Below are 17,649 nucleotides of genomic sequence, written 5' to 3'. Positions count from 1 at the left end.
TATGAAAAGTGTTTATAACTCGGCACAAAGCCATTCAACTTGTATCGCGTAAAAACCAATCCTACATTTAAGTCCTTGACTATTAGCCCTGAAGCGAGAACTTGGTTATTAACTTAATTCAACGAAGATTTCTTATAAAGGTTGTCTATCACATCGTCTTGCATAACTTAGCACCGGCAGCTGCAAACGGCATTTAATATAACCGTTTTTGCCAAACAATGGTAATTTAATAAAACCACTAAATCCATGCTATATGTAAGATTACATTTATCGCATCTTCCTTTTTTTGCATGGAAACAGTGTACATCAAAATTTTTAGTTATACCCCAAAATGAAGTTCGGCAATAAAATTTATTCATACATCTATGCATATGTTTTTTTATGATTGTGCCGTTTAAGTTACTTGAGGTGACGAAAGTGACAACCGCGAAGGAGGTTGAATTGAATACTCTTCATTAGTTTTAAAGTCTCAATTGTAAATAAATATTTACAAGTTTTTAAAAATAAATTAAAATAAATTATACTTGAAAACAGGTCGGACACAGAGGAATTTTATTTTTTCTAAAAAAACTGTTACGCTAACCATGTAAGACTGTCCTTCATTACAAATGTGCAGTTCTGAAATTTAATGTATATTAATTTTCATTAATTTCACTATAAAATTACTTAAGAGTTGATGATACAATTCGGTGTCATAACACACATATTTTATATTTGAATTATGTCATTCATTGTGGCAGACATTTCTGGGGGACAAGGGTTGATGTTTGTGCTCCTCGTTGTGACCTAGGGGTTGAAACATAGTATTATAATTTTATTAAAAGTCCAATTAAACCGCGTTTGATGCTCGTTCATTTGTCTCTACCGCAAAGAAAATGGATCGAAACAACTATTTTGCAAAAATCCCATTAGTTAGAAACAATTTTGTAGACGTTATCATCCGCCCTGCCCGATAACGCTATCTATCCCACGGTGAAACGATTCCGTAATTATCCGAGATGGTGAGTCCAACATAATTATTGTAATGACGCGATTAGGTGAATCTCGGTGAGAAATCGCTCTCAAATTTTGTCATTGGCCAAACTGAATTTTTTTTTTTTTTTTTTTTTGAGGGAGGCACCGTTAACCCGCCTACATTTCCTGAGACTCTAATTCTTGTAGCATTAACATATTTCTAAGTCATATCCACACCAAAGGATTTATATAATCTTCGATATTATACAAGTTTAAAGCTGGAAATGAATTTCTGCTTTTCATGCAAGGAATACCTGTAAGGGTTATTTTGCAACGCAGAATTGTTAGAAGCTCAATTACCTCCTGTATTACGTTAATTGGACGTCATTAATGCGCTTCCTCTACTTCTCGTCGATGTAAATATAAAAGGGAAAAAGATGAGGCCAGAATGTTAATTGGTCTTATCTAACTCGTTCGTAACTTCGCGGATAAATATAAAACTCAACGAGTGTGGATACCGTTGTCATGGTGTCTTGGATGACAAACACGGGTACAAGGGACAATTTTACGAACGGTTGACTTCGTTTACACGCTCTTTTTGAATGCCGACAACCCGGTGTCTAATAAAACTATAGCCGTATTGCAGTCAAACAACGAAGGTGAAACTTCTAATACCCCAGGTGCCTCTGGAAAGCAGTAAGTTTGCTTTACTCAATGTTCTTCCTCAAAAAAATAAATCATCCAAAGATGGGTGGTCTTTAATCAAACTTTGTACAATAAATAACTTAAGCCCTCAATTACCAAGCACGTTGTATATTGTAAGCATAGAAAAAGAACTCTGCGAAAATTACGGAAGAACCGTTTTTCGGGAATGTCTGAGCTTGACGTTGAACAACTGTTTTTGGAAGTGAACAGAAAATAGCAGCGTCGATTATAGTGTGCACCTCCGAAAGGCGTAAACCGCGCCCATTAGTCGTCTTCCTGGTTTGCATGGAACTTTTATTTTCAGCCGGCTGCACATTCAGGGATTGGTACGTGCCGGTATTGTCCGTGCGAGTACTCTTTGTGGACGAGGTATTGTTTTCTCAAAGGACCGGCTCTAAGTGCCAAGTAAAGATGAAGAACAATAATAGTACAAATTGGATTGTCATTGGCTATCAGACATGTACGAAATCGTAATTTAAACGTTCTTCTATGACTATTATTTTTATAATAATAAAGCTATTAAAATATGTAGGATATTTTTAATGCGAATCTCGAAGGTACCCGAACCCACTTTCACGGCTTTGACACTTTTATCCGAGGTGAATGGTTGAATGACTCCGACCAAGGTTATTGGACATTCCCCAGACTTGTAACGCCAAACAAGTCCTCGCCCTTTTATCGTCTTACGATTCATTTTTGCCTTTTCTGCAGGAAATGAAGCGGAGTCTACGATCGATTATCCTGGTCCTTTTGGTCAGCGCGGGATGCATGGGACAGGACATCACTTCGGCGGGCGAGGTGCTGGCCGAGTGTGACCCCGAATTGCTGGGATTCGAACTGGTCACCGGTTATGTGTTCACCGCCCCAGACGATCTCCTAGACTCGATACCCGGAACGCTTATGCTCACCGACTGCCTGGAGGCCTGCCACGCAAACGAATCTTGCCATTCCGTCAACTACGAGACTGGACTCTGCGTCCTGTTCGCCTCTAACGCGGACAACTATCCGGGTAAGTGAAATTTATTTTTTCTACGCACAAATATTTGCTAGTAAAACCCTCCTCCCAGTAATATTATTCTTAGGTAACAATGATAATTTCGTCAAAAAAGATTTCATTTCAATTCATTTTATTAACTGGTTAAGCTAAAATAAGTTATAAATAAAGAGATGAGAGAAAAATTGGTGGTTTTTAAATTACAGTGAGTCCTACGATAAGGAACTCCTCTGTTTAGGGATCTGGCATCGAAGATTAATTTTCTATGCATTTAACACTTCCTCTTAGGGGACACTGTACTAAAAGAAAAGGACACTTGCGTCGCCCTACAGTAAATCATCAGTGAGTACAACAGTAAAGATACCACAGCAGCGGACAGGCTAAATTTTGTAAGATTTTGGTATTGTGATTGCACATGATTTCTGTTTAAGTTCAGATATTTTTTAATGTTAACATAGCTCTGACCCAACAAAAATTGACTTTAAAAGAAACCTTTCTTAATTTATATGAAACGTTTTGAAGACCAAGTGTAAGAACATGAGATAATAATTTTAATTAATTATAATGTTAGCCTAAGATCTTGGTTGAGTTGAAAAAGCATCGTCACTTTGCTTTTTTCATTTCAACCAAGACCTTAGATTAAAATTATAATTAATGTGTGGTGTGTAGTGACCGTTAGCCAATGATTATTTGAAGATCGTGAGATGTGGCCTGGTGTGACGTATGTTTTATAAAAAATGTTCTTTATCGAGCCAACGTTTCGATCTTTATTGAGCCCTGAAGATGATCTAAAGATCTAAAGATCTTGGCACGATAAAGAAAATGTTTTTCTAAAACCTACGTCACACCAGATCGCATCTCACAATCTCCAAATAATCATTGGCTAACGGTCACTAAACTCCACACATTAATTAATTAAAGTAATTAATACGGTCGATTATGACTGCTAAATGCATATATAGATTAGATAATAAATTTAATCTTAGCATGCTAGGAGGGAAATTTTTAAAAGATCGTGAAGACATTGAAAATGTTACATCTAAAGCTGCACCTCACATGTACTATCTGAATATATACAGACAGCTATGGGTTATGATAAAAATCTCTCTTTAGAGGACACCTCCCGAAAGAAGGAGAAAGTAGTAATATCATGACTGTCCTATGTTTTCAATGTACATAAACAGTATTTTAATATTTTCGTTATTACGAATAATTAAGTATATTAAAAATTAAGCACGAATCAACAATTTGCAGAATTTTTACTAACTATTTTGATTGTGAATCAGTAAGGAATGAAAAGACCCCGAAAGGAAGCTATTAGACATTTTCGTCGTGTCATGACCGTCTCGTTCGAATCAAGGTTACTATGACTCATTTATGTAAATTTGATGCCGAAAACCGTTTTCCTGTGGGCGGACAATTCCACACTTTGGATTTAGGGCATATAAGTTTTTTTCTCCCTTTCTTTTTTGCAAAAACAAAGAACCGTTTTAAATTTGAGGTCGGCTAGTTTAAAAAAAGTAATATATCAGTTTGCGGTAGTGCTTGTTCAACAGAATATAAATTGAACCGAGAAAAGAGGACCCAGTATGAGAAACTACTGGTCTTTACCTCGCGTGCTATTCGCCAGAGCTATAGTACGAATTTAAATTGGGCTTTTACTCCCAGGCCTGCATAAATGTACCATTTCGGATGTTCTGGAAGCGAGCTGCTTCTCTTCAGCCGGCGTACACGATGTCAGCGATATTCATATGCTCCCTTCAGAGAAAATGATCGATCCTGAGAGAGGACTAATGACTGGCAAATTATGTTCGTGCTTCGGTCATAGGGCCCCGTTATAGTAATCTCCTAGGTAATAATGACGTTTTTGACGAAATATTCGTTTATTAATAATCGACTTTAAAATGAGTGGTTATTTCCTTCCATCGAAAATTACCGATCGAAATAGCCAAAACAAATTAGCCTATATATACCCGCTCGATGGTAGGTTTTTTAGAATTTCAAAACAAGGGACGTTTATTACAACAATTTCTTTTTAATAGGTATGATCTATCTATTATTCCTTATTCCTAACATTCCATGCAGTTAAAAATGAATCGTGCTTGCGGAAATTCATACAGTAACGGCTGGAATGACCAAATAAACCGTTGGAACAATCTTTTGAGTCGGCTTTCCTGAGAACCCCACCAGATTCGCATTCCTTAGTGCTTTTAAGGCATGGATGCGCCTCGTCGTTTTTCTTTCCCGATTGAAGAAATGTTTCGGGAGAAAGGTGAAAAGTCTTCTCGTCGATACGGAGATCGAGTAAAACACCGAAGTTCATTGGCCACTTTTTTTAATTCAGCCTTCGATATGAGAATTTATTTATAATACACTCGTTCTTCTGCGGTCGGTGTCGGTTTATTTTTTAGTATTTATTCACTTCAGTGAATATCCGAATGTTCTGGCGAAATTCCGAAACGCATGACTGGAAAATTCCGCCAAGACTACCTGGGTGAACAGTCTGCGGACCTAACTTAACTGGTTCTCAAATTTAACCAGAATGAATAAGATTAAAAAGGAAAGAGCTGAAAAGTGCTAAAAACTTTTTAATATTCAACATAATGTGTGTCCCGCTCGTAACACTAACTTTTCATCTCAACCACACTTTATATAAAAATTATAAAACAATTTAAATCATTACTGTGCTTAATTTTGACCAACTAAAATACAGTTAACAGCTCCCCGTGGCCACTTCATGAGCCTCCAAGAATCGAATCCAATTACACATAATTTGAATATATAGCAAAAAGAAGGAAATTTGAAAAAAATTTAGGATGAGATGATGAATTGGTGTCCCGGGAGACCGAAGTCACGATAGCTCAAATGGTTAGGAGAACGGAGTATAGAGCCGGGTTCGAGTCTCGCTCATGACACTAATTTTTAACTCAACCACACTATACATAAAAATTATAAATCCATTTGAATCATGTTGAATATTTTAATTATCATTACATTTATTAGATTTCGTGGTCCTCTTGACCAAATAAATTCTTTTCAATTAATTAATCTATAATTAAGGTTTTGGTTGAGATAAAAATGAATTTGAAAAATGGCAAAAAGGAGGGAAAATTCAAAAAGGTGGGGTTGAGATGGGAAGTTAGTGTCCGAGTAGGATCGAAGACATGATAGCTCAAGTGGGCAGCGGCCTATTTAGCCGAAGGACGTGGGTTCGAATCCCGCTTGTGACACTGACTTTTTTATCTTAACAAAACCTTAATTAAAGATTAATTAATTGAAAATTATCATTACAATCTAATATCTTACAGGCCTAATTCTTGGGTTCCTTCATTTGATCGATCATTACAATGCATGGAATGGGGCTCTTAGGAAAGAAATTATCAATTTGATTAACATAATTTTAACACCTTTTAAATTGTGCTAATTTCCTCTCGGTTATACCAGGTAACAAGGTTAGGAAAGTAACGGCGAAAAGACTTAACACCAAGGTGTTTAAAGCTCATTTCATCTCTAATTAAATCTATGTTAATAATACTAAGTGCCAGGGAGCATATTTTGCTGTAGAAATCTTAAAGGACAATTGTTTAATCAGCCAAAATAATTTCAAATAAGTAAATTTTAACATCGTGGACGAACCTGGATATCATGTGATACGGTGGTACCCGCATCGCATCCTATTATGGTGATCCGATTTTCCCGTATGAAGCCGGTGTTTCAAACCTGCTCCACCTGACCAAGCCGTCTGACGTTAAAGGACGGACGATAATGCTGAGTGCGATGTATGTAAATATTTGCATACCACCCAGAGAGACTAATGCCAGTATTAGTATATGTTTAAGTACGGCGCCAATGCCTTTTAAGAACTTCCGCATATCCGACCAGATCCCTCAAATTACTAGTTGTAAGAAACCATTAAGAGAACCATCCATTTGTGTCTTCTCATTAGAATATCTGTACGTAGAAATACTTTACTAGGTACAAGACGTTGATTCGATCGTTTAGAACAGACCATCCATACGTCCATTTAGTAAACGAGCATCTAACTGCTCCACTTCAATCTCATTCAACAGAAATATTACCTGTTCTTTTTTTAAGTTTCAAGAAGACTTAAGCGAGGTGGTTGGCCTCCTTCCTCTTAAACGGAATATGTACGGGAAGTTCCCAAAACCTGTTTTCTTATTAAGCTTGTTAAGATAAACAGTCTTGTCACAATGGGGCTTCCTCAAGAAGCTTAACAGCTTCACACTTTCTGCTACTCAAAAGTACCAGAAATCCTTTGGTATTTGACTACCCAGTAAAATCTCTGGTTTATTTGTCCCGATAGTTTTGTTCGTCCTTTCCGACATACTTTGTTTAACTTCTAAGGAAGGATGATGAAAAAGATAATTTTTTTTATAAAGTTTAACAATGCATATTTTTGATGTAGGATATCTGCTAATTTATAGTTTATTTTCACATGCCCATCCATTGTGGAGTTCACCTCATGTGAAAAATATTCCCAGACGAGCTTGGATGCGAAAACAAAAGCTTTTAACGCTTATAGAACAATTTTATTTCGGTCGATCACCCTGCAGACCTCAAGACGTATTTCCCAGAAGCGTACAAAAACCAGCGAGAGTAGACGGACCAAGAAAAGTAATCAGTGTTGATCAGTTCGTTAATTTTTTTTAAATTGTATTTTTCGATTTAAAACGACCTAGTGGGAAGATTTGGAGAAGAATTTTGCTAGTAAAGCCCTTAATTTTAGAAAAAATTCGAAAAATCGAAAAAAAATTAAATTTTCTTTTTCGATGTCAAACGCCCTCCTGGGTGGATTCGTAATAGAATTAACCTAGTAAAGCCCTTACTTTTGGAAACAAACTCGAAAAAACGAAATTATTTTAAATTGTCGCGGAGCGACCAATTCCGTAACGTTGATCCCTGAGTAAAAGTAAGTAATTCGAAACCACTTTATAATACATTTTTCATGCCATTTCTATTAAAAAAACCGTGGGCTATGCCGGGATTAGAACCCAGAACCGTGAGCAAATGCGATTCAGCCACCCTAACCACTCGACCACCACAAACCCTTTTGTTCATCTCTAATGTTCAATACTATAAAAATATAATATTCGACAATTAAACTTATAAATATTCTCGTTTATACAGTTCTAATCTCGACCTTTCTATAGACATTTTAAGGATATCAATCCCTTCTATGTAAATAATTCCTCAGTTGTAACTTTCCGAATAGAAACTTGAAAAATAGAAACTTTGAAACTTAGCTTGCACTAGCAAAGATCTAGTAACTACAGAAAGTTGTTAGAAATGACCTTCTTCTAACTTAACCTTATTGTTATACTATGGCTCTAGAAGCAGAAAAGGTCAAATATGTAGGTTTCAAAAGTATCAGTTCGATCTGTTATTAGTGCCAAAAAGGAAAAGTGCTTCTTTTTATTTCTGAGTTGTGATTCCTAAAAGACTACAAGATACAGTTTAAAAAAGAAATTTATTTCTCAGAAATGGTCGAAGCAAGACAAAGTCGATACAGTATACAACATGTAAATAGATTCAGTTTATGGTTAAGTGTCTCTTGTGATTTCTAGATGTTACTGAAGTAAAGGCGTCCGGATTCCGTAGAAATAGGTCTATCACAGATTAAAGTGGACAAAGAAGACGGCAATTGTAGAAACACCTTCGGACCCCGACTGCACTACCGCTATTCGCACTCTTTTTTCCCCAGAGGCTTTCCCTCACAGCAATTACCGAAGGGGAGACAAAAGTTTCCAGGACTTTCGGAAAGGTTTTCCCTTTTCCTCACCTTCCTCTTCTTGACCTACACATCTAGATCCAGACGTAATTTTTTTGTTTGTTTCCGCGTTTCTCCCAACGGCTTTTTCGGATCGGGAACGATACTCGAGTGGGGTCAACTGCAGTGCTTTTATCCGTCCTTGGGCACTCCCGTGACCCAAAGATGAAGAAACTCAACTGACCCTCCACTTGCTTCACGTACGCACTCCTATTCAGAAACAAAGTCTTCATTCTCGCTTTTATCTCTGCTGTCTTCTTTTCTTATTCTGTCTTTTCCGGTCATCTTATTTTAAATCTACTTGTCACTTTTTTTAATTTACATATATTAATTAAAATTACGACTAAATCCACAGCATAAAATTTGATTAGTTATTAAATAATACACTTTTATTGGAACTATTTCAGACAGTCAGTCAATGATTTATTGGTTCAACTTTTTAATTATTAACTTTTCGTAAAGAGAAATCTATAAAGAAGCAAAATCCCTTGAAGGTAGAAGAATTTCGTCCTCATTTTATTTATTTATTTGTTCTCTAGAAGATTAGCCGATGATTTCAGTTGTTATTCATTTTGTCCGGTTCGCAGCCTTTTCTTCGGCGAGTTGCCCAAGATTGAACCCGTCCTCCGATTTAATAACAAAGTTACAAGGACTCCCGACGAGTTCGTTCACATTGAAGAACCAGTTTTATATATTAGCATTTCCACTTTTAAAAATAACCCAAGCCAGGAAGTGCCGCCCGGCTCATTTGGGTATTGCGGAAACGGAGTCGGGCTTCCTTGACGAGAAAGTCCCAGAGAAACCGCTTCTTCTTGATTCAATTTCGGACCCGTAATGTCGGGTGTAATTAGCAATGTAATCGCGTCCGCTCGCCTTCATTAACTTACGACTCGACAAACAATTCGGGACTTGTAAGCCTAAAGAAACATTTGCTTTAAAAAGCTCATACAATAATAGCTGTGGGAAAAAACTCCGTGGGTCAAACTTAAAATTTCTGACAACTTGGTCATGTTTTACTTCAGGGAACCACTGTTTAAACAAAAAGTATCGATCCCTATTATTTTTAACAATAACCGTTACTAAAATGTCATTTTTAAAAAAACGATATGAAAATTCATCCAAGTATTTTCCTCACACTGACATGACCGATGATAAAACGATAAATTCGTCATCAAAAATTCTTTGATTAAATTGTTTTAATTTACACAAAGTGAAAAATAATCTGACCAGTTCCCAAACGTGCATTGTCACAGGTCAGTGTCCCTTGTTATACTACACCGTCGGCGATCGAAAGATACCCAGAGATGAGTAAAACCTGAAGAAGGCGGAAAAAAACAGTTTTTAATGCCAATAACCTGCGAGGAGGCAAGACAGGTTTGACATCTGGTACCATCCACGAACGGTTAGCAGATGAAGCACTAACTGCGTGAGAACTGGACGTCTTCGAAGAAATGCGACTCCGCGTTTTGCTTAAATTGAATTTGATGTAAATTTAATGTAAAGGATTTTGAGATAAAATCAATCGACATTAAATTATATCAAACTAATAGGAAATGCAATTTTTACTCCTGAGTTCTGAAGGGTGATAAAATATAGATTACTCGTTTCTGATCATTCTGGTCTGTCAATTTTTTTCTTTTTGCTCTCTTCAGTGGTTTGCGTTTTGCAATGACCACAAACCCACCAGTGAGAGGGTCGAAACTTTAAAACGCGTCTGAAAAACTAAAATGGTCAGAAATAACCAAGCTACACTTGGACACCGTAGGCATATTTTTCGATATACAAATTACAAAAATAAGATGAAATGTTTTAAATTTTGGTATTCTTTTTCTGAAGTGAAATTCCTCTTGGGGTCTGCAGAATGGTTAACGTGTAATTTAGTCGTTCCTCACATTTTGCTCTGCCTAACCTTGTTCTTTTGGTCTGGCAGACAAGTTTCGTCCTCCTTTAATTTACAGGTTAAACTGTAATTTACTCAGTTCAGTGGTTTGTGGAGTTATTTTATCAATCGTGTCTTTTGTTTTTACAAGTTTTATTAATTTTTAAAATAAGACAGATCACACTAGCCAACCCTTTGAAAATGGCGATATGCTGACGTCTGACAGACGTAATCAGCGAGTATAGGCTGGTCGGAATGATCAGAGATGGTACAAACTACAATATTATCAATCGGTAGTTTTTGGTCACTTATCCTCGCTTTGGTTGTCAGGACACTTGTCAGATCACACTAACTCAACATTGAAGAAGGTGATATGCTGAAACTTGTCGTTCAGATGTAACCAGAGGGAATAGTCAGATCTGTTTTGGCAGTTAACACTGACCCACAACTGATGATGACTTATGTCGGACCAAACTAATTGAGTTGTACTTGTCGATTATCCTGTGATTGAACAGTCCTATTCCTACAAAAGAGAGTTAAGGCTAAATCTGTGCTAAATCATTTACAAGAACTTGACCAATCTGTCCGTTTGCTTTCTAGTTCAAGCAGCAGCATACATTCTACCATTAGAATCGTTTTTCTTCTTTACTATAAACAAAATCACTGTTCATTCAGTTTTCCAAGTTAAATTTGTTTTGTTTTATGTCCGTCTATTAATAACTAAATACATTACTTGTCTTGTACTTATTTATCAGTTTTATTACATGTTAGACCTAGACAAGAGATATTTGTATGCGAGTCGGTTCTTGTCGGTTCGATATCTATATATTTATCGATTATAAGCTATGTATTTATACCGAAATTATTTATCTTTTTACAGGAGCGCTGACCAAGTCCCAGTTCCCAGTGTTCACAATCTACGCCCAGAAGATTTGCCTCGGTGTGAAACCGTGCGAGAAGGCGTGGTGCTTCGACAGGGTGCAGGGGTACAAACTGCAGGGTTTCTCCAAAAAGAAGCACCCGGCCAGCTCGCGCCAAGAATGCCTGGAGATGTGCCTTGGCGAGAGAGAATTCACTTGCCGGTATGTTTTTTTTTTTTTTTTAATTCTTCTACCCAAGGCATTAGAAAAGACACGCGCGATTTTCCGCAGTCTGCACGAACTGGACGTTAAGGTAGTCGACAAGGCGTTTATCGTCAAGCCCGGTCCTCATCATCATTATAAAAATATCCATTACATCAGGTGGACAAAAAGTTGCAGGGCAACGGGAAAATTGTTTTTCTCGCCCCGGCCGAAACAGCATTCACCCGGGCAAAGGTTGCCGAACTTCGCATAGTCCCCGAGCAAAGTTTTATAGCATGTAAATTTGAATGATAAACAAATACAAAGAAAACAGGATATAGCCAACTTTAAACTGCAAATGATTAAACAGAGTAACCGGATCTTCGTTAAGTGCGGTGCCCATTAATATTCTAAATAAAATTTCAATTCCAGAAATAAACCAATAAAAACAAAATAATGTTTCAATGTCCCAGTAAGTCTTTAATAGTAAATTAAAGAATTAAATGTCATAAACGTCAAACTAAAGAACTTAAAATAAATCAACAGAGTAACGGATCTTCGTTACAATTCGGCCCCATAAAAACTAAAAATAAAGTTTTGTGGTGCTACTAGGTATGGTTAGGGTCTTAATGTTGTCTTAATGTTCCATGTTCCGTACAGAAATACATCTGTTATCAATAAATTTGGTTGTAAAAAGAAAGGAACAATTTTGATTGGTTCTAACGTTTAAAAGCTAAACTTCGGTTTTTTAGATATAACTTTTTACGTTAACTTATTTTGATATTTCTTCGAGTAAAAGCAAATATAATACGTCAAAATGGAAAGATTAGGGCGAATACAATGAAAAATTAAAAGATATGGGATATTAAAAGATCCAAGCATTCCGGGGTTATTATTTTTTTTTATTTTTTATTTTTTTTACTTTCGGACTATTCCATTTTCCATGAAGATAGTCATAACGTCTAAAATATAAAAATTCCCCAGGATTTCTTGGTCTTTTCAATGCCCTTCATCTATATTATAACCGGGGATAATACAAAAAAAATTGAACTGCTTGTTAGCAGATTTCATTCGTATGTGTAAAGATTTGAAAAGTTTGAAAACATAAATTTGCAAATTTTGTTAACACATTTCATTTGTTTTTTGTTATAGAAACAGTTTTTCAAATATCTGAAATAATACATGTCGAAAAAAGCAGCTATGGAATTCGATTTATCAGAGATGAAAGACGATAAGGATTAGCAAAATTCAGCACAAATCTGCTTTTAAAGTGGAAAATGGTGTCGAGATCTCCACCCGTCCACCACCACGTCTTTAGGTCTTGAAGAGTATAAAAACAACCCCAGTACATGAACTAATCTCGTTACACTTGGTGACACCTTGTTCCCGTCTGGTGCGTTGAAAACATTTACGATTCGAGAAGGCATGCAGTCGGGCAAGATCAACCTGAATCCCTGAACAATCCGACTAGCACAGGAGCAACGTGAGAAAACGAATGAATACGAAAACTGTGCCGAGTGGCAAACGGGGACAATACGTGATAGCACGTCCCATTCCTCCGACAGTTAGACATTCACTTATTTAGGACGGGCCACCCCACACGCGTTCCCACTTTCAGGAAATCCGCAAGGCTCTCGCCAACACGGGGTGTGTAAGTCTTAAATTTCGTTTCTCCGGGATCGTAAAATTTTCAACGCACGAGAAGTACACAAATGTAATTAATATTTAATAACCGGGGAAGACAAAATAGACGACAGTAGTAAATCAATAGCCTCCATCGGGTAACTTCTCACGGTTTTTATCGGCCACTTTTTCCACTCTGCGTTCTGGGTTAACACTAATCTGTGACTCTTTCCCGTAATTACGCCACGGTTAATGACCTCGCGTAAGTTTAGAAACTTACGTCGAAACCTGGCCAGTAGGAACTGCCCCGGGCCTACTCATAAATAAGAGTCATTTGAATATAAACGAGTTTGAGATGAGCGAGTTAGTTGAAAGGCAGTTGCCGTTAAATCCAATGTTTCAACGGCCAGGTCGTGCTTCGGGCCTTGAATGGAGATCGTGATAAGTTAATACAGACTAATAGTAATGTTAACCGTGTGAGTGTAAATTGAAACAACTTTGAGTCAGACGTGCATCGCTACCAAGTGAAAAACCGTCATTTCATCAGTGCTCCCAATCACAACCTGTCGTGAAATAACAAACAAAAAACTTACCACGTTTCTAATGGAGATTATCCATTTTAAAAGGTATTATGGAGTGGTATTTTCAACATAACAATTGAAATTTTTAAGTTAAGCGTAACACTTTAACACCATTTTGTCAGAAAAACTTAGGGTAATCAATGTCAATTGGATTCTACAGTTGATACCAATAAATTCAGTTTAATACGACAAATGATAGTAGATTAACAGTCCATTTCAACTATATCCATATCAGCTTTCTGAAAGAACAAGAATCTAAAGACCAAGGTGCAGAAAACAATGGCAAATTTGGTATTTAATGGGCCCAATCACACCAGGTAGTTTTCAATTTTTGGATGGCTCAATTGTGTTCTTTCAGTAAAGGTAGTTGCAAATCTCGGCAATTGTCTTTTGTGAATAATCTATCAGGTTGGTGATCCTCTGAACCATATTCAACACACTGTAAGAGTTACGGTCTAGTCAGAAAATGGTGTTGTACACAATTTTAAATTTTAGTTTAGACTTAAAAGTAACAACTAAGAGTCTATGGATTGAGTACATTCCCAAATACTTAGTAGCATCGTCTTTTGGTTTCAGAGGCAATGTTTATTTTTAATTTCTACTTAGTTGGTTTTTAATTGTGTTATGCACTTGATGGTGTCTCTTCAAATGATTTTGTATCATACTAATATTGGGTTGTCCGGAAAATAATGCAGGATTTTGGTATTAAACAAAAAAAAAGAAACTAGTTACTTTAAAGCAATGTTCTTTAATCAAAATAATTTCCCATACTCTCAATACATTTCTCCCAACGTGTTGGTAACTTATTAATTCCGTCTGAGTAGAATTCAGAATTTTTAGAATTGATAAAGTCAATAAATGCATTTTCCAGTTCCGTTTGATTTTTGAATATTATGTGTTGTAAGTAGTGGTCCAGGTGTCTAAAAAAATGGTAGTCAGTAGGCGAGAGGTCCGGAGAGTAGGGTGGGTGAGGCAAAGTTTCATAGCCAAGCTCCAATAATTTTTGTGACGTTACACGTGACACATGTGGTCGAGCGTTGTCATGCAACAAAATGGGCCCTTTCCGATTGACCAAAGAGGGCTTCATTACTGCCAATTTCTGATGCATGGTATTAATTTGGTTACAGTATGATTCAGCATTGATGGTTTCGCCAGGATTTAAGAAGCTGTAGTGTATTAAACCAAATGAAGCCCACCATACCGTAACCATTACCTTTTTTTGATGAGTTGGGGGCTTTGGAAAATGTATTGGAGCTTCTCCTTTGTCGAGCCACTGTCCAGAACGTCTAGTGTTATCGTAGAGAATCCACTTTTCGTCACATGTAACAATTCTGGCCAGAAATGGGTCATTTTTGTTTCGACAAAGAAGTGATGCACAAACATCAAAGCGCTGATTTTTTTGGCGATCGTTTAATGAGTGTGGAACCCAATTTTCGAGTTTTTTCACTTTTCCAATCGCCTTGAGGTGGTCAGCGACGGTCGTTTTACTGACTTTGAGTTGCTCTGCAAGTTCTCGAACAGTTGTTTTGGGGTTTTCTTCCACCACTGATCGCAGAACATCATCATTAAGAGAGGAAGGCCTTCCACGACCTTCTTCATCTTCAAGGCTGAAATCTCCCTCCCGAAATTTTTTAAACCACCTTTGCACAGTGCACTCATTAACACAACCCTCGCCCCAGACTTGGTTAATGTTTCTAGCCGTTTGGGCTCCGCTTCGGCCGAGTTTAAACTCGTAAAAGAAAATCGTACGAAATTCTCGCTTTGACATTATAAGGATGACTGAATTATTTCCAAGTAGCGGAATGCTACAGAGGTAAACAAACAATATCATTTGGAAGAGGTGAGTAATCCTGTAAACGTAAACAGAATATTTTATATAGATTTTTTTTAATGAAAACTTAAAATCCTGCATTATTTTCCGGACAACCCGATAGTAGTTAGGCGTCAGATTCTACTGCGGACGTAGGATCGAATCCCACTGTCCTCTCAGGATTTTCTAAAAATCCAGGATAAAAAGTTGACACAATACTTGTCAATAGAAGGTCCCGAGGAGTTTGAATCTCAGCGATCCAAAAATGGGTTTCTTCAGTGGAACACCATCATGTAGTGGGTAGTGCCCAGGGGGTTCCACTTCCGATTCCTAGGAATCCATTTAAAAAAAAAAAATTAGAACACTTCCCTGGGTATATACTACTGTGTCATCTGCAAAGAAGACTGTGGAAAAATTGGTCTTGATATCACTAAGATAAAAGCTGAACAATATCAATTGAAAAACAGAACCGTTGGTGTTCTCGTTAGTGCATAAAAAAAGTTCTAATATCATAAAAAGAGGCTCCTGTGCCCTACAGAGCCAGCGTAAGAAGAAGACATCTGCCTCCATGTTGTACACAGTTTTGACAAGATCTTTCAACTCTGCAATTGTTTCCACTTTAACATTCTTGTGGTTTTTGATAACCAAGTTCAGATTCTCCACAGCAAGTCCGTTAAGCTCAAGAAAATCTAGAAATGCAGATGACATGTCACGTCCTCAAAATTTGTACGATGGTTTCGTGTAGTCTCTGGAATGATAGTTTTTGGGCAGAAATTAAAGTAAATGTTCGTCCTGGTGGGTCGTAGGTGAAAGTCCTTTCGCCCCCCACCCAAATTTGTACTATTGCTAAATATAAAGCCGTTCCTCTCGTGCTCTGCGAAGTCATGGCATGTGATGCGCTCCCTTTTTATAAATAGAAACGTGGGGCGGTCGAAGTGAGTCGGCGAATCGCTGGAAAGGCAATTACCCGGACATTTGAGGGCGCGTTTGTGGGTCTAACGACTCTTTGGGCCCGCGAGGAAATGCGCTCAAATGACTCGACGATGAACGGGGAAGACAACGACTTTCCGATCCGAGACTGTCGGCTCCCATTAAAGACAAACGAGGTGAAATAATTCAAAACATTACCAAAATTGGATTGTGAGTTAGTCGCTTGTCAACGTACCGTTCTAAACCCAATTCACAGATTAACAAACAACCAGTGTTAACATGCGATTTCGATAATTACTTCTAAGTCAAAATTTCAGGCCCAAGGCTGGTTAAAATAATATTATATAGTATTAAATTGCTGTGTTACTTATATAGTTATAAGTTGTGACAGATTGACATCTACCACCATCCAATTTAAGCTTACAAACTAAAACACGCACTCCAAGTTTATATAGTGGCACCTATGACTTATCCAACGTGGTCGTGATTCTGGACGAATATTTGTTAACGATTTATAAGTCTGGCCTCGAACCATTCTCTAATGGTAATAAGTTTCTCCCCTGTCAAAAGTTTTCTCCTGAAGTTATATAACGGAGCATCGACCCGGGGCTTTAATTGGATTTATCGGGCCCCGTTACATCCAAAACCCATTTCTGCCGTTTAAGATATGTTGGATGCAGACAAAAAATGGGTCATTTAGGTCTAATCTTGTTGTAATTTGGTATAAAATAATTAATACCGATACGGTTCAATTTGGAACAGTTTGGACCAAGAGAGATTGACGAAAAACTAGAAAAGGGTGATTTTCGTTTTCGAATCCTCCTGGTTGTTTTGGTTGTGACAAGGTGCCAAGATGACAATAGTATTATTACTATTCTGAAGAAATGATCGGTCCAGTGATTCAACAGTGGTGAAGAGTAGGTTTTCTTATTCATTCGCCCTTATGTCGGTCTAGAAAAAGATCAGAGGGGAGGGAAAATAAAACAAAAACAACTTGCTGGTAGCCTATTAGCCAGAGCAATCGTGGGAAGCTAATAGTCGTACTAAGCACCTCGGCCAATTAGAACTTTTCCATCCCTGGTTCGTTCGACCATGAAACATTCTTGCATTTCGGTGAATTCACTTTTTCCTTTTCCTTTCATACATACATCGCTAAACTCATTTTGGGAAACTTTGTTGAAAAATCGGATGACAAATGACGGATGTGAAGTTTAAAAAAAGGAGATCCACCGACAACGACAAACGAGTTTAGTAGTTCTTTATAAAATCAATTATGACAAGTTTAGGGCAACTTGAAATGCTTTTAAATTAAAATAAACAAAAC

General features: G+C 37.3%; 2 protein-coding genes across 4 annotated transcripts in view; one reads left to right on the top strand and one right to left on the bottom strand.

Moving 5' to 3' along the window:
* LOC106670358 (autophagy-related protein 16-1) overlaps window positions 1-17,649 on the bottom strand; it is a 285,817-nt gene that overhangs the window by 239,227 nt on the left and 28,941 nt on the right. The gene's annotated exons all lie outside the window — the stretch shown is intronic.
* Window positions 1-17,649, top strand: part of LOC106670355 — a 65,086-nt gene that overhangs the window by 41,659 nt on the left and 5,778 nt on the right. For both annotated transcript variants that reach the window (XM_014400607.2, XM_014400608.2), the window contains 2 exons: window positions 2,371-2,668; window positions 11,201-11,402. In XM_014400607.2, coding sequence (XP_014256093.1) covers window positions 2,374-2,668; window positions 11,201-11,402 — 497 coding nt within the window. In that variant the 5' untranslated portion in view covers window positions 2,371-2,373. The remainder of the gene's footprint in view (window positions 1-2,370; window positions 2,669-11,200; window positions 11,403-17,649) is intronic.

Source organism: Cimex lectularius, unplaced genomic scaffold, assembly GCF_000648675.2.
Source record: "Cimex lectularius strain Harlan isolate CLEC.00 unplaced genomic scaffold, Clec_2.1 scaffold69, whole genome shotgun sequence".
NCBI lineage: Eukaryota > Metazoa > Arthropoda > Insecta > Hemiptera > Cimicidae > Cimex > Cimex lectularius.
This window is presented reverse-complemented; position numbering and strand designations above follow the sequence as displayed.